This window comes from Buteo buteo, chromosome 1 (genome assembly GCF_964188355.1).
Source record: "Buteo buteo chromosome 1, bButBut1.hap1.1, whole genome shotgun sequence".
In the NCBI taxonomy this organism is placed as follows: Eukaryota; Metazoa; Chordata; class Aves; order Accipitriformes; family Accipitridae; genus Buteo; species Buteo buteo.
The window spans coordinates 31,105,342-31,121,191 of NC_134171.1; the positions used below are offsets into that span (position 1 = coordinate 31,105,342).

General features: G+C 42.0%; 1 protein-coding gene across 1 annotated transcript; it reads left to right on the forward strand.

The window, feature by feature from the left end:
• The first annotated feature begins 226 nt into the window (after positions 1-226).
• On the forward strand, positions 227-10,963 carry TMEM165 (transmembrane protein 165). Its single transcript, XM_075026145.1, has 6 exons — positions 227-448; positions 1,925-2,150; positions 4,366-4,541; positions 5,438-5,620; positions 8,474-8,579; positions 10,038-10,963. Exons 1-6 carry the CDS (start codon positions 275-277, stop codon positions 10,112-10,114), a joined length of 942 nt encoding a protein of 313 aa, XP_074882246.1. The 5' UTR covers positions 227-274; the 3' UTR covers positions 10,115-10,963.
• The last annotated feature ends 4,887 nt before the right edge of the window (positions 10,964-15,850 follow it).

Here is a 15,850-nt window from a genome sequence, read left to right on the forward strand (position 1 = left end):
CCAGGGCGGCCGGCCGCACCGGCCCTGGCAGCGGGTCCCCCTTCCCCGCTACAACCCGTTCCGGCGGAGCGGAGGGCGGGGCGTCCATCACCGGCCGCCGCAGCCAATCGGCGTGAGCGCGGCCCCGCCCCCGCCGGGCCGGGCCGTTTGCAGGAAGCGCTTGGGGGACGGTTGGCGCGGTGACGCGGCGCCTTTAAGAGGGGCCTCGTGCCGTGCTGTTTCCCCCCCCACCCCCCCCGCCCTCCCTTTCCCCTCACAGCCGCGCTCGGCCGCCATGGGCTCGCCGCCGCCATCCCCGTGGGCCGCCGCGCTGCTGTTCGCTGTCTCGTTGTTGCTGGCGGCCCCGCCGGGGCTGCGAGCCGCTCCGGAGGAAGAACCCGGCAGGAAGAAGGAACCGCCGCCGCCGCAGGCGGCGGTGGCGGCGCAGGGAGCCGAACCGAGGGCTGAGGTGAGGCGGGGACCGGGGGGGGGGCCGCGCCGGCTGCCGGCGCGAACCTCCCTTCCCTCAGACGGGCCGCGGGGCGGGAACGGCCCCGGCCTGCAGGACGCCTCGCCTTTCGGGGGCCGTCGGACTCCCAAATTCCCCTCTTTTCGCAGAAAAAGGGAAAGCCGCAGGGCCACCGCAGGTGGCCCTGCGGCTTTCCCTTTTTCTGCGAAAAGAGGGGAATTTGGGTCCGACGTGAAATATAGGCTAATGTTCTTTTTTTTCCACCCCATAAACATTTTTGTGCCCTGCTTGCTTGCATGCTGAGGGGAGGAACCGACCTTTCCAGGTCGTCTTCCTCACAGAAGCAGATGAAGGCAGGCTTTGTTGCGACTCGAAACCCGCCAGTTTTTCCCTCGACGCTTAATTGCTTTGCGTTAAAACTATTTAAACGGTGGTGTTGGTTACGGGATTCTAGTGCCGGGGGATCATACGGAGGGGTGAAGAAATTACTAACGTATGGTTTGACGTAGCATGTAGAGCATACCAAGTTTTAAATGGCAAAACCCAAAATTGACAGCACTGCTAAAGGTGAAGGAGCTCTGTGAAATCACCATGTATCATATAGAGCATGGAAACTTTCGAATTTCAAAACCAAAACCTTACAGCACTGCTAGAAGTGGAATGCTGGGAAGCCACGATGTTAGAACACGTTGCAATCTGTCTCTGCTGGTAGATGTGCTGAAACAAGTTTTCTTAGCCATTTCTGGTCAAGTATGTGAACATCGACTTCCTTCTTTTGGGTCTTGCTTTTGATTGTAGATATCTTAATCTCTGTAAAAGTCAACACTTCACTTGAGTAGGTGAGATCTGGAGTGTGCTGGTCCAGTTTGACCACTGGAAAGTGTTAAAGCTAGTTTTCAACAAACATAGGGTATGTGCAAAAAAAAAAAAAAGCTGATGAAAACATGCGCAAATTGTTAATGCGTCTGAGATGCAAAGATTCTGCAAGGGAAGAAAGTGATTATGACACGTTTTGAAAGGACTTTGTATTTCTCTTAATCTATCTTAGTCACCCAATTTTGGTTTGAAGAGTTTAGTTCTTTATATCAGAAAATTGTTTTTTTGGTCAAGGTCATAAAATAAATAGCCAGGGATTGTAAAGACAGCGATATTAGAGCTGAACTAAAGCAGCTTTCCCCATATTCTGTTGTAATAGTGGTTCTCATGTTCTGGTAGTAGTGTGTGCAGTGAAGTACTGCTTCAATAATCGGTGCACGATCTGATCTTGCCAAGTGCCTAACTAGTGATTTGAGGTAGGTGGCAGCCAGTAACTAGTTAATGATCATTAATGCTGCATGAGAGGTGTATACTTAAAATGTCACGCTATGCAGTATGGTATGACAGGAGAAACACAACGCTCAGTACGTCTGCAAACTAGCTATTCAAGCCTAATTAACTAGTGGGGTTTTTGTTGTTTTTTTCCCCCGGCTCTTACAGAAGGGGTCCTCGCCAGTTGCTCCAGTTCACATTGTCAATGAAGAGTCAGCTGACAAGACTAATTTGGGCTTTATTCATGCATTTGTGGCTGCTATATCGGTCATCATCGTATCAGAACTGGGGGATAAGACCTTCTTCATTGCAGCCATCATGGCAATGCGGTACAACCGTTTGACTGTACTGGCTGGTGCTATGCTTGCCTTGGGACTGATGACGTGTTTATCAGGTTAGCACTCATTTCTTTTCGCTTCCTCACTTAAAACGTGCTGGGTACGTATTTATCAATAAATCTTAATTGAAATTAAAATGAAGGTAGTAGGTGTGTGCAGTCTTCTGTTTTGAGGAGAGTGTGAAGATTTTCCTGGGGACCATGGCTCAGATTGAATATTTAGGCTCTTACCTCTAATGAGGTGTTTGTGCTCCTTAGACCTCAATATGAATTTAAGGAAAAGGAATGGAATTGGGAGCCTAAGCACTTCTTTGATTTTTTGGGCCGCTGGTTTCCTTTTTATATTTAGCTCCTGTTTAATTAGAGTGCCTAAAGGGAATGTGGGAGTGACTTCTGTTTTTCCTCCTAAGGCAAAAGATTCTTAATATGATGACAAATTTCCCTCGTCTGACTTGTATCCCCATATGTGTAGCTGTTTGGATTTGTGCTGGGAGCTGCATAAGTGGAAGATGACGTTCTGCCATGAACGATCCTTTGGGATGGGTGGTACTGACAAAGCCAAGAGCTGGGTGGGAAGCAAGGTGTCAGGTGGCATTTGAACCTGTAGCTGTGGGTGCTTACGTAGCTGTGATCGTAAAATGGAGCAGCCTTCAGGTGTATCAGATGCAGCATGAATTTTGTTGTATGCGTGCTCATTTCTAACTATGCCCATTTCAGAAATAATTGAAATAGTGTTCGTTGGTTTCTATATACTGGAGACAGCCGATTAACTGGCTTCAGGGTTCTCAGCAAGTGTTTCTATGAATGGTTTTTGGGTGTGTAGCTGTTGCTATATATACTGCTGCAATTATTATTGCAGTCTTAGAGCAGTTTCCATTTGCACTGTGTGTAATGATAGCACTGTATGAGTTTCTTCTATTACTCACTTAATCTAACAGTCTTTGACTCTTCTTCCACTTCTGCACTGCTTGCTTCATTTAATGTTGTTTAGTACCGTAGGTGATGCGCTATTCTTTAAATCTTGTGATCTCTTTTCTCCTGCCTGTTACCGTTCTTTCTTTTTCTATACTAAGTCTTTCTTCACATCTTCTTGATGCTTTAGTATTTTCAGTCTTTAAAAAGAAGTTTAGTTTAACTTCTTCTGGTTTAATTAGCTGTGCAACCAATACTGTTATTCATGTATGTATGTGCCGTGTTTGCTGATAGTACAGCCAGATTAATTTTGGTCTCATAGTCTTACTTTTGGTAGTGGCAGTCCAGATCAATTTCCAGATTATGTAATAACTTTCAAGTGCATTTTTCAACTAAGAAAGTGTTCAAGAAAACACACATGGTAGTATCCTTTCTTTTAGCTAATTGCATGTGGAGTAAATCAACAGAGACAGTTGTGAGTGCATGGTCCAAGCAGCCTTGAATGTTAAGTGTGGAGTTTTAATTTCCTTTCATTTATACAGGCCTTTTTGGTCCAAAAATGCTAACTAGTGTTACTTTGTGAAGAAGTACTTTGTCCTGGATACATATTTCTTCTTATTTGAGAACTAGTTTTGGCTTAGTTTGATCACCTTTGATACCCATAAAAGTAGATGCACTGTGGAGGTAGCTTTTTGGTCTTTGAGTGGGATCAGTGCTTTTAAATTAAAGGAAGATCAAAGTTGTCATGTTGTGTGTTTGTGGGGAGTGTGGGAGAGAAGGGAATAGTAGAGTGCAGGTGTTTGCACTTGGCAAAAGAAGACAGACGTGGATCCAGCTGGATGATTTGTGGGTATGTCTGGTAGATTTAACTTGTAGAAAATCTCATTCTAACTTTATCTGATAAATAAAATTATTGGAAAGAGATGCTGTCCAACATGTAGTCATATATAAAAATGGAATTAAGTGGTATACACTGTGACTAATCTAACATGATTATAGATGATAGTTTCATGGCATGCTTGGAGAAAGGCAGGACTTGCGTAGTCCTTGATGGGAAAGATAATGTTGCTTGGACTGGCTCTTGGGAATAGCAGCACATCAACTTTGCCTGGTATGCCTTGTCTGCGTGTTAATGGACTTCAGTTGCTGGCATGACCAGTAATGGTTGGAGTTTCTAGAGTGTTGTTATCCTGGAAAAAAAAAAAAAAGAAATTATATAAAACTAATAAAAGACACAATATTTATCTACTGGTGGGTATTTGAATTGCAGACTTTGCTAGCAAGCATTTCTTAGATGTGGGAAAAACAATTCTGATCCTCATGCTTATTTTTTTAAATGACGCATTTGTTTTCTTTTCAGTTTTGTTTGGCTATGCTACCACAGTTATTCCTCGTGTGTACACATACTATGTATCAACGGCACTGTTTGCAATTTTTGGCATCCGAATGCTTCGGGAAGGCTTGAAAATGAGTCCAGATGAGGGTCAGGAAGAGCTGGAGGAAGTTCAAGCAGAAATTAAAAAAAAAGATGAGGAAGTAAGTCATCAACTTGCTGTGAATTGTGGCTGATGAAATAGAGCCATGAAGCTGCAGAATGGCACTGTCCTGTTTGGGGTGTTCAGTTGTGTCTGTGATTGATAATATGACACAGAAAACGTGTGGTAAATGGGACAGAAGTGGCCCCTGGAGGCTGTTTCAACAGGTGATTCAAGTTCTGTGGCAAGCCTGGCTTCTCAGGAGAAAAGAGGCTTTGGCCATAGAGTGTGGGGTTTTTTTGTTTGTTTGGGGGTTGTTTGTTTGGGTTTTTTTCTTAAATGCATTACTAGCAAAGAGGACATTAGCAGTTTACGCTTGCCTCTACTTTTATTTCTTCTTATGGCCAGGCAGATTAATGCTGAGGTTTGTAATGTTGCAGCAAAAGTCTCTGTTATAATAACTCTCTAAATATGCTGGTCCGCTTCTAAGGAATAGTGCAGAGTATTAATCTTATTTCTTTTTTATTTATTTATTTAATCAAATCCTAATAAGAGAGCCACCACTTGGGAAGAGGGGAATCCCTGCTTTAAAAATAGTAGGAAATCTGTGGTTAAAAATGAGGTGTCATTCCTACTGAAACTGCTGTCTAAGTGCAGGCAGTACAAGATGGACAATAACTGGAGGTTAGAGGTGATTACAAGTGTGTGTATATATATATATGTGTGTGTATATGTACACTCACATATGTGTGTGCATGTATGTAGCTAGTTTTTTAAAATGGTATCTAATACAAGTAATACACTGATAATACAGCAGTCACAGGCTAATAAAATTCCAGATACTGAATGGCTAGCTTTACTGTGTAAGTATTTCATTTGGGTTGTTGGGATGACATTTCTAATCTTACAGTTGTTCGGTTTGTTTTGTTTTGTTTTTTTTTCCCTTGTCCTCCACAGCTTCAGAGAACTAAACTGTTAAATGGGCCAGGAGATGTGGAATCAGGGCCAGGCACCACTATACCTCAGAAGAAGTGGCTACACTTTATTTCTCCAATCTTTGTTCAAGCTTTTACTTTAACATTTTTAGCAGAATGGGGTGATCGTTCCCAATTAACAACCATAGTCTTGGCTGCCAGAGAGGTGAGTGTTGCAGAATGCTCGCTGTTCTTTTGCCCTCTTTGGGTTGCCTGTAGAGAAGTGGGAGAGACAAAATACTCTTGCAGGAGGTACCAGATTTGTACCTGCTGCCTTGCTGTGCCTTACTTAGTGTTACAGCTGTGTTGAGACCTGAAGATAAATGCACTGAGGCTCTGTGTAGTATTAAAACTGTTGTTACATGATTGGGACTGCACAGGCATTTCTGGAAATAGTTGTTTTATATCATGCAGCTGAATACAATTATTTTTTGTTACAGTGCTGAGCGATGTTACAGAACAGATGTTTCTTTGATCTGTGCAGTCATACAGTTTTAACACAGTAGCTTTAAAGAGAGACCTTCATCCCAGCAAACTTAAAGCTGTTAAGAAGTTACCTCCTTTTAAAAATTGGAAGTGAATATGGTACAGTGTATAGAACTAAAATAAACTCTAAACTGCTGTGCAGTAAGTAATACTGTAAATGAAATGATATTCAGCATGATGATTGGAATTTGTATAACTGTATTATATTTAAAGGAAAATTAAAACTTATAGTCAACCTTGTAATAAATATAAGTAGCTTGCCTGTGCTCTTTCATGCATTGAGATAATTTACATTTTTTCCCTAGGACTCATGCTTCTTTCAGTGCACTTTCAGACCTTCCCTAGGAATAAATCAGGGCTGTGTAATGAAAGAGACTGTAATCTGTAGGAATCTCTTGTCTCTATTACAGTGTAGGGAAGGTGCTTAGAGCTGACAAGGCAGGGAACAGCAGGATGATCTCATTGTTCAGGCAGTTACACGCCATCTTGGAAAACGAGGAACCGTTAACTGCCTTTTCCCAAGTTTTTATATGATGCTAGGCAAGTTGCTGAAGCCAGTCTTCGTTGTTGACTTCTGGTTTGTGTTTTCTGAGTGTCCCGTTAGGAAGTGTCCATCAGATACTGGTCTGGTTTGTGAAGTGCTCAGCATTGCAACTAAAGACTCTGGGATGTTGTGCCTTTAGCATATGAAGTATTTGTATAAGTGCTACAAAAAAAAATACTACAAAAAATGAGTTGAAGATACCTTCATCTTGGCTTACCAAATCAGTGAATGATTATGATCTGTATCTTTTTTCATTTTATCTGTGGGATTGTTTTATACCCCTTTGTTTCATAATACATTCAGATAAATCTGTGTCTGAAGTACTAAGATACATAGCAGAAGCATTACAGAAATGCTTATGAGGAAACAAATTATCTTTATATGGAGATTTGAGCAGTGTGATAAGTTGGCTGTGACCATACATTCTTCAGTGAAAAGAAAACAAAATACTACATGACTGTTCATTAAGAAAGTAGTGTCCATCCTGTCATAACAAACAAATAGGGCTCCTTTGGAGGAAAAAAAGAGTGATCATTTGGCACTCTCGGTGCCTACACCAGCAGAATCAGTTAAGTCTGTCTGCATGAACCTAGTCCTGACAACAGTCCTTAAGAACTTGATTTTACACCTTAATAGTTTACTGTATATAAGAATTGTTCATCTGTTTAAGGAAACAGAAAAGGAAACTCCACCGTGTCCTACTAGACTGGCTTTGCCTCACCTGCTGCATCTGAGCACTTCTGCTCCTGGAGACACTATGCTGAGGGAAGCCATTGTAACTTGTTGCCTTCCAGGGACGGTTCTAGGGAATGGGGTGGGGGGCGAGATCCACCCTCTGCCAGTGGGAGCTGTGCAGGTAACTGCTGACCACAGGGAAACAGGGATTTCTGGGAACTTTGGGTCCTGATCCTGGAGGCAAGTGTGTTCTGCTGGCACAGCCCTGCTTCTGACCTGCACTTCTTGGTGGTTTCCCACCCGTCCTCTGCTTGGTGCTTGCCACCTTTTCTCACTGGCTTGTAGTTTTGGTACTTTTAGCTAGTCGGTGTTGTCTTCATACCGTATCATTTCTTAGACAGTTTTGCTATTTGCCTGTTAGAGATTTCATGCATTCCTCATGTGACAGCAGCAGCTTTTTTTTCCTCTTGGAGCTAAAAGTCTCACATAGAGATGTGCAGGGGACTCAACTCCACTTTCCCTCATTCATCTTTGTACAGCAGAAAGTCATGCTCCTACCTTGCCTTCGTTATTGGTCATTAAAAGATTGTTTTCAATGCTGACGTCTTCTGTTTTATGAGGTGTTCAATACATATGCTGCCCTTAACTGTGTAAATTGTAAGTAGATCTGAGAAACCTCTTTACATAGTAGAGTTGTTCACGTATTGAGTAGCTGCTTGTTACACAGTGTTTGAAAGCTGTCATTGACAATAAACTTTGAGAACAGTTTATTATCCTCTGGACTTAAATTCTTTCATACTTCCCTCTTTGGATGATCAGGGGAGGGCAGAGTGTAGAGCACAAGCTTGGGAAGCTGGACAAAGGAGTCGGAATGTTTTAGCTGCTGAAAGCTTTCATTTGCAGTTCATGGATTTATTTTTCTCTTTCTTTATAACTAGGTTGGTGTTCTTCCAGCTGATGCATATTGTGTTTCTCAACAGCTGCCACCTTCCCTCTAGAGGTTGCTTAATTGTTTAAGTACAGCAGAGCGATTTCTGGATCTATATTTAACGACTCAAAGATGCTTCTTGGTTGAAACATGCCACGTGCTTCTATATTAGTTAGGTTTAGATTTGTCTGTCTTGCTAGCTGATGTACACTGTTACTGGTCTTTAAGGCAGTGATGGATAGTAGAGCAAACACCAGAGAGTATCCTCCATGCTTGACGGTGTGCACCCAGGGAATCAAGGCATTGCTCCTCTATGGCAGGAGGTAGTTGTAGGACTAGTGGTTTTTCAGTTGTGCTGATGTTTCCCTTCTGTGTTTTTTCCTCAGGACCCCTATGGTGTGGCGGTAGGAGGAACAGTGGGACATTGCCTATGCACTGGTTTAGCAGTTATCGGAGGGAGAATGATAGCACAAAAAATTTCTGTTAGGACTGGTAAGTGAAAACTCACTCCAACCGAAAAAATGCATTAATGCTGGTAATGTTTGTGGTCTAAATAACTACATGCTTGGGAACAGTTTCTCAAAACTTTTGCAAAACCCAAAAAGTTTTGTTTGTTTTTTGTCTGTGTCTTCCATTGTCGCCCCAACCCCCTTCCACCCCCTTGCATAGTCAGCTCCCCCTTACGCAGCTCATTCCTCCTGCCAGGCAGAGTCTGAGTGTGGTTGTAAGGGGTCTGGCCTTAATTGAACTTAACTGTTTACTGAGTCCGATTTAAGGAATCAAAATGGGTATTGTAGCTGTTTAAAGATGGACACAGGTGAAACACATTTTGCTTCACTGTTAGCTAGCTTGTAGGAGACCAGAGGAAGGAAATACAGTATTTTGAATAGTCGGTATGTGTTGTTTGACAGTGAATAATGGAAATTCTGTCGCAATTCTGAGTGCAGACCTTCCAAGTGAGCAAGAGAACTGCATACTTTTAAGTTATGCCAGCCATATAAAAGCTTTAAAAGCTACTCTGTGTGTGGCAGAAATGTGGGTTTTTTTATCATACCTGCTATCTGTAACAGGAAGGACCAGTAAGGTTACATTGGGTTTTGGGTTTTTGGGTTTGTTTTTTTTCCTTAGAGTAGATTGCAGCTTGCTTCAACTGTCAGTCCTGTGATGTAGTGAGATTTCTTGCTCCTGGGAAGGATTCTGTGAAGCTTCTTTCTATAAATATTTGTTCTGTAGTTGCAGAGGTTGTAAAAAAACAACTTCACTGCCAAAAGTGAAACATGCATTCTGTTGTGTTTGTTTGCCAAGGAAATTGGTGATGAAATGCTAATCTAACAATGATTTAATATGCTCCTAATAATCTCATTGTGGATCTTTGGCCACAGGAATAGCCTTATTAGATTAGACCAAAGATCCATCTAGCCCATTAGTTTGTTCAGAGGAGAGTAGGAGAACATATACAGTGGTGCTTTCCTGGAATACTGTCCCAGCCTCTAGCAGATTGTGGCCATTGCAAGCAGTTAATATTTTTGATACTGTCTCTTTCAATGTAGTTACCTACACTGTGCAAAAAATGCTAATTAGTATGTTGCTCTTAACTGATGGCTTGCTCCAGCATGAGTATATTGTATTTTCCCCCATACAGCCAAATACTCAACAGCAGGTGTCAAGCTCAGTTTTATACTAGGTAAAGCAGTAAAAGTAAAACCAAGTTTCCTTCCAAGGACCGGAATATATTCTTGTAGATGGAGTTAGACGGTGGGATGGCATATTGGTTAGACATATGGGTGTCCTGACACTGAGCTAGAAACAATGTCCACTGTTTGCAGCATAAATTTTGAAGTAAGGTTATTTGGGAATCAGACATTAAAAAAAAATAAAATCTGTAATGTGTCATGGGAGATACTTAACTTTCAGTATCTAATTTCTTTTTGGTTTCTGTTTTCTTTTCAGTGACAATCATAGGAGGCATTGTCTTCTTAGCATTTGCATTTTCTGCACTATTTATAAGTCCAGACTCTGGTTTTTAAAAATTTTCATCACTGCAAAAGAACAAGGATTGGAAGCATCAAGCAGCTATCCTTGTGCATTTTTGTATATAATGTACAGAATTATAGTTAAGCACTGAAGATGAGACACTGAACTTTTTATAGCGAATGATTCATGGGACTGACAGATTTATGGACAGCTTCTGCAGTGGAGATCTGCTTATTGCCTGGTTTGTTTATTCTGTGGTGCCTGCTCCCTTGGTGGGACTAGTGTGGTTTTCTTGCTTGTGGGACCTGGCTCAGCTGAGTTTGAGGATCTACTCATAAGTATCGAGGCTTCCTCTTTTCTTCCTCTGTTACACATGGCCACCTTTCCTGTTTCTTCAAGAGTTGATTCTTAAGGCTTCTTGAAGCAGACTGTGTCTTGTTCCATGTTGCTCAACAGAAGGTGTAAAGAAGGAAACTGCTAGCTCCCACCTCCAAGGACTTCAGTTCCAGGGTGTGCCCAAGTTGGATCTAAGCAACAAGAAACCTGGGAGCAGTTCCTATACCATTGAGTGGCTGAGCCACCAACAGAGAATTTTATAAACTTAATTTAGAGGGAAAACTTCTTAATCAGGGATTTTTATCAGGAAATTGATGTGTGGTGATTAACAACCTACCCCATGTTCAATATGCAATGTCTGGAGGTGGTATTATTTGACTTTTTTTTTTATTATTTTGAAATACTAAAGTATATGGAAAGTAATAACATGGTCCAACTTAACAATGTTCCGTTCCCAGGATTGAACAATAATGGAATTCTTAGATTTAGATGTGTTCCGGTTTTTCTTTCTAGGAATAGAAATGTAATCTGGAAGAGTATTAATAAAACATAGTGTCTTCATTTGAGTTATTTTCAGTATTGTTTTTAATGGTTTGCGTAATTCCTGCCACAAATGTTTACCTAGTGATTATGTACTTAAGGTGAGGAAATTTTACTAAATTTATCTTGGATACTGATAAATGCTAGTGTTATAAAGACTTTGAAAATGTTGACGGCTGAAGATCAGTGATGATTTGGATTCTGAGCTAATGACTTAAATAACCCACTAAGATCTACTCAGTGACAGTCTTGTAAAACAGAAAATGTGGTTTCTAATATTATGAATCTGCCTTTTATTGAAGCTGAAGTAATATGGAGCATTACAAATTTGACCATTTCATTTGTAGCTCACAAACGGAGCAGTCCCTAATCCTCCTTGTAGGTTTCTCTGCCACGAAAACCCCTTAATGCCACATTTCTCAGACTGCAGCAGCGCAATGCCTGTCATGCTCAATGGTATGAAAACAGGCTAGTTTCAGGCTCCAGGTCTAAATGGTCACATCTTGGCCTGATGGAAGGGTGCTGCTGGCAGTACCATCGCTAATTACTAGGTGAGGCACTGCCTTGGTTTGGTGTTGCGGTTTTTTGGTTTCTTTGGGTTTTTGTTATGTTTTGTTTTCCTTTTGAACCAAACATTGTAGCCAAAAGCTGCAGCCTCTTTTTTCCCACAGCCTGGAAACACACACTCTGTCCCTGGCATGTTTCAACTCCTGCTTGGAGGGGATTTGTGGCAGAGGTCATGTTAAAACAGGGCAGGAACAGGGAACTGAAAATAGGGAAGAGCCTAAACTTTTAACTGTTTGCTGGACAACTGCTTGTTGTATTAATCAAAAGTGGAGCCGCTGGGCTACAGTATGTTTATACAGATGTGTCCTGGGTAAAGGAACTGTGGTGCTGAAAATTCTTGCTCAAAATCCAAAAAGCCAAACTGATTGGCCATATTCTAGTAGAAGCCATCCAAACTTCATATACGCTGCTTAAAGCTGTTGTGATATGAAAACAATTAGTATCAACAGAAAAATGAAGCTATTTAACGTGTTGTTGGTAGAGGTAAGTGTGAAGTTGCAGAACAAATCTCTGCATCTTCCACATCTATATTTTACTATTACAAACTTATACATGATGCTAAGCACTGCTTCTGACCAGTCACAGCAATGTATTTGGCTGTTCTCTAATGCTAGCTAGGCAGGTAGGAGTGAGTTTGAATAGTGGTTTGTTTTTTTTTTTGTTTTTTTTTTTTTATTAAAGCACAAACATTGACTTATCCTTGGAAATCTATTATGAAATTATACAGCTCATGAAATTATAGTAAAAGCTTTGAAAGGTGCTTTAGTAGTTGCTACTAGTTACAGTGATTTAATGTTGTCAAGTGCCTGTTGGAATTTCTCACAATTTAAAGCATCTACTCGGGATGTAACCGAAGCCTGTTGAGGGTGATGGAGGGCTCCACTGATGTATTTTTAGCAGCACTGTGCCTGCTGCGCTGTCTCTAGCACAAATGGTGTCCTTCCACAGCATCTCAGAGCGCTCCCACCCTGGCCATCTCTCTTGCTTGTTGGCTGGTTTGGGGGTTGGGATTTTAGCAGCTTTCATCATACTTCTGTCTTGTATTTCTAGTGCATTGTCATCAGAGAGGTGTGTGGTGCTGTTCTGTCTCAAAATACCTGGATGCTTGAGATACAGGTAATATCTTGAGTGTGTGTGGGTGTATATATATATATATGTACATAAAAATAAAAAAGTGTTTTGCCCTTTAGGGTGAGTTTGCATCAAAAACTTACAGATTTTGTTAAAGCCTTTCCTTTGCCCATACTTTCCTTAAAGTAGCAGGTCTTAATTGAAGAGGTAGGTATGTTGTTGGTAAGATGAAGCAAGCCTTCTTACTAGAGCTAAAACATTTTGGGAGAATATGCGCTGGGTCGCTGGCCCCTGGGCTGGAACACCCTGTGCAGGAGGTGCTGAGGGCAGAACATGGGAAGATCCGGACTGATGCTGCAGTCACTTGCGATGCCCTCTGAATTCAGCGGGTGGGGATCTGAAAGCTAGGCTTTTGAGGCTTGAGATGCTGATGCATGTGAGCAATAATTCATTCCCTGCCCCTCCTTTCCCCACCCTGTACCTGAAGTGGAAGTTACTGATCTCTTAGTAAAAGAAACTGTCTACTTCTTATACCGAGAGATAAAGTGGGAACCATGGGGCATGTCTATCTGACTGTGAGCTGCGCAGTTCAGTAGGCTCGTGTACTACACCTTCATCAAACTTCTTCCTCAGTGAGCTGCAATGTGTTTAGCAGCACAGCTGGGCATATGGGAACAGATTATTTTGTCTTTTCAGCAGCTTGCTGTAGCTCGGGCTTCCTCTCTTCTGAGGTACTGTCCTGCCAAGTTATTTACCAGCTTGCAGGAGCATTAAGCCTGTGTGTTAAAGCACTGAGGCTGAGGAGAATCTGTGCGTGATCGGGTGGGGGGTGGGGAGATGATATGATGTTTCTAGAGATGCTCAAGCTATGAAATTGTAGCCAAGGGCTTGGGGAGGGTGATTCAGTGCTTTTTGGCTGCATCAGCTTGCTCATGTGGAAGAAATACAACTGCACCTGTAGTTCAGTCCTGCAGTGGCAGTGTTTGAGCTGCTCTCAGGTAGGCTGGAGGAGCCATTTGCAGGCTGGGAATTGCAAGATCTCAAGGTTCAAGATGACAGAGCAGGTTTGATGCTCTACTTGTGGGACAGCGTGTCACACACGGCTTTATAAATGCTTCTGTCCTGAGGCATTACGCATGGCCATGACCTAGATGGTGGTACTTTTGGGGAAGGGGCTGGTTGGTGTATTAGCCAGCCAAGGCCTGGCTTTTCAGGAAGAAAATACAGAAAAAGTTTAAATAATACTGCTCTTTCCTTTTTAAATGGAGGTAAGTTTGGGAGTTGCCTTGCATTTTAGAACATGAAAGAAACACTTAACTAGCTGAGGTTTAAATTGCCACAGTGCTATGCAATTTTTTGTTCTTTTGTAGCTGGAGAATGTGAAATACAGCGAGTGTTTAAGGGAAGGCTCTGCAAATTGTTGCATCTGCAGCATGGGAAATAAATAGGCAACTGTCCACCACAGGTTTCCCATCTGCCCTGCAGCTCTCGCTGCTGAGGTGGGATGCAGCTGATTTCAGTCGCTGCCAAAGGAAACTCCAAAGCAGGAGTTTGCATCTCTGACTGCATGTGCACACAGCAGAGGTTTATAAAAAGCACACACTGCCTGCAACTACTCGTTTCCAGGTGAGAGAAACAAAATGGAGATGATGGTCAAGTCTACTGGGATGAAAAAATCTCACATCAACTGAGATGCTTAAAATGAGAAAAGCTTGTGCTTGTTATTTTCGAAGGTGCCTATTCCCAATCCTTAGGTAAAGCCTGTCTCATTACACTGTATGTGGCAAAGTACAATAAGCAAAGATTACGGCAAACTTCTAATCTTCCATTGTGCCAGGACAAAGTTTTTGAAAGGAAACCTATTGAACCAAAGTACAGGTCCAGTTCACAAGCAAGCCTGCTCTTCCTAGGGTCATGCAACCAGGTATGTATATGCTGGGCTGGTGCTTGGGCTTGCTGTTTTGAGATACAGTAGTCAGAGACCAAGTCTGGAAACCTGGAAAGTTACAGAGCGGCTGTATCCAGCAAGTGCCGTAAGAGGCAGCCTGCTGCCACGCAGGCTGCCCTCACCTCAGCTGCACCTCCAGCTCAGGGCAGGCTGCGCAGCAGCTGGAACGCTGCCACTGTATTCACGTGAGCAGTTTTACAACACATTTCTAGAAGGGGGTTGGTGGTTGAGCCTACTTACGTCTTAGTCCCAGATACTGTATATTAAACAAAAAAGTCTCTGATCTTGAATTAAGAGGATCAGGCAGTTTCATCCTAATATAACCTGAGTTATCCTTAATTTCCAGAGATGGGGAAATAATGACATAATGGCACTTGCCATACTGACATAGCATTTTTCCACAGATGACCTTGTACAGCCCCTGAAGTCAGCACCCTTGGCAAGTTACAGCGACAGGCTTTTGCTAATGTAGACACGGGTGACATTTAACCCCTAAGATTCTCCATCCACATGTGGCATGTACTGTAGATGTGTATTTCTTCTGGATTATTTAAATTTAGTTCCAAAGTGAAAATATAGTTGCCAAAGAGTCTTGACAGCAATAGACACCCTGTGCTACAAAGAATGCTCCTAAGACTCTGGACATTTTTGTTCTTATTATAAGTTACCCTCAAATAGCTGAAATCTTCTGGAATTTATATCACTAATGCCTGAGACTCAGAAGTGAAGTGCAACTAACCTTTGGATTGCTAATCTTTACAAGTACTTAACAGTTGCATTCTCATATAAGCATGTTTTTTGTTTCTAAGCTTGCAAGACAGCAAACTGCCATTGAACAGCATTGCTTCAGGTGTGGCAGCAGTTGTAATTACAGCTCTTCTTCTTGATAAGTTTATGGAAAAATATATTGATATTTCCAAAGTTCAGTTTTAAGAAAACTGATAATCTTTCTTGCTACCTGCTGTTGGTCTTATCGCTGGTGGGTGTTGACAGTTTTTAACTACAACTGCAGCACTTCTATAGCTAATTTTGTTTTGACTCCTGGGGCACAGGGGGCTTATGGCATGTAGAAGTAATATACAACTTGCACAAGTATTATTTAATTCCCAAAGGCAAAAGATGAGTATCTTCACATGGCCATCTAGTGTGATAGTACAGAAAGAAAAGAACTGCAGACTGTAAAAATGGCTAAGCATATTTACCATTTTCTCTAGGCATTCTGCTTCAATTACAGGATATCCTTCCCTCCCACCCTTCCTTGAACATTTAATTAATTTCAAATTATTAATGTTTACATTTTGATCAGTGCAAAAGGATCAGGGAGAAA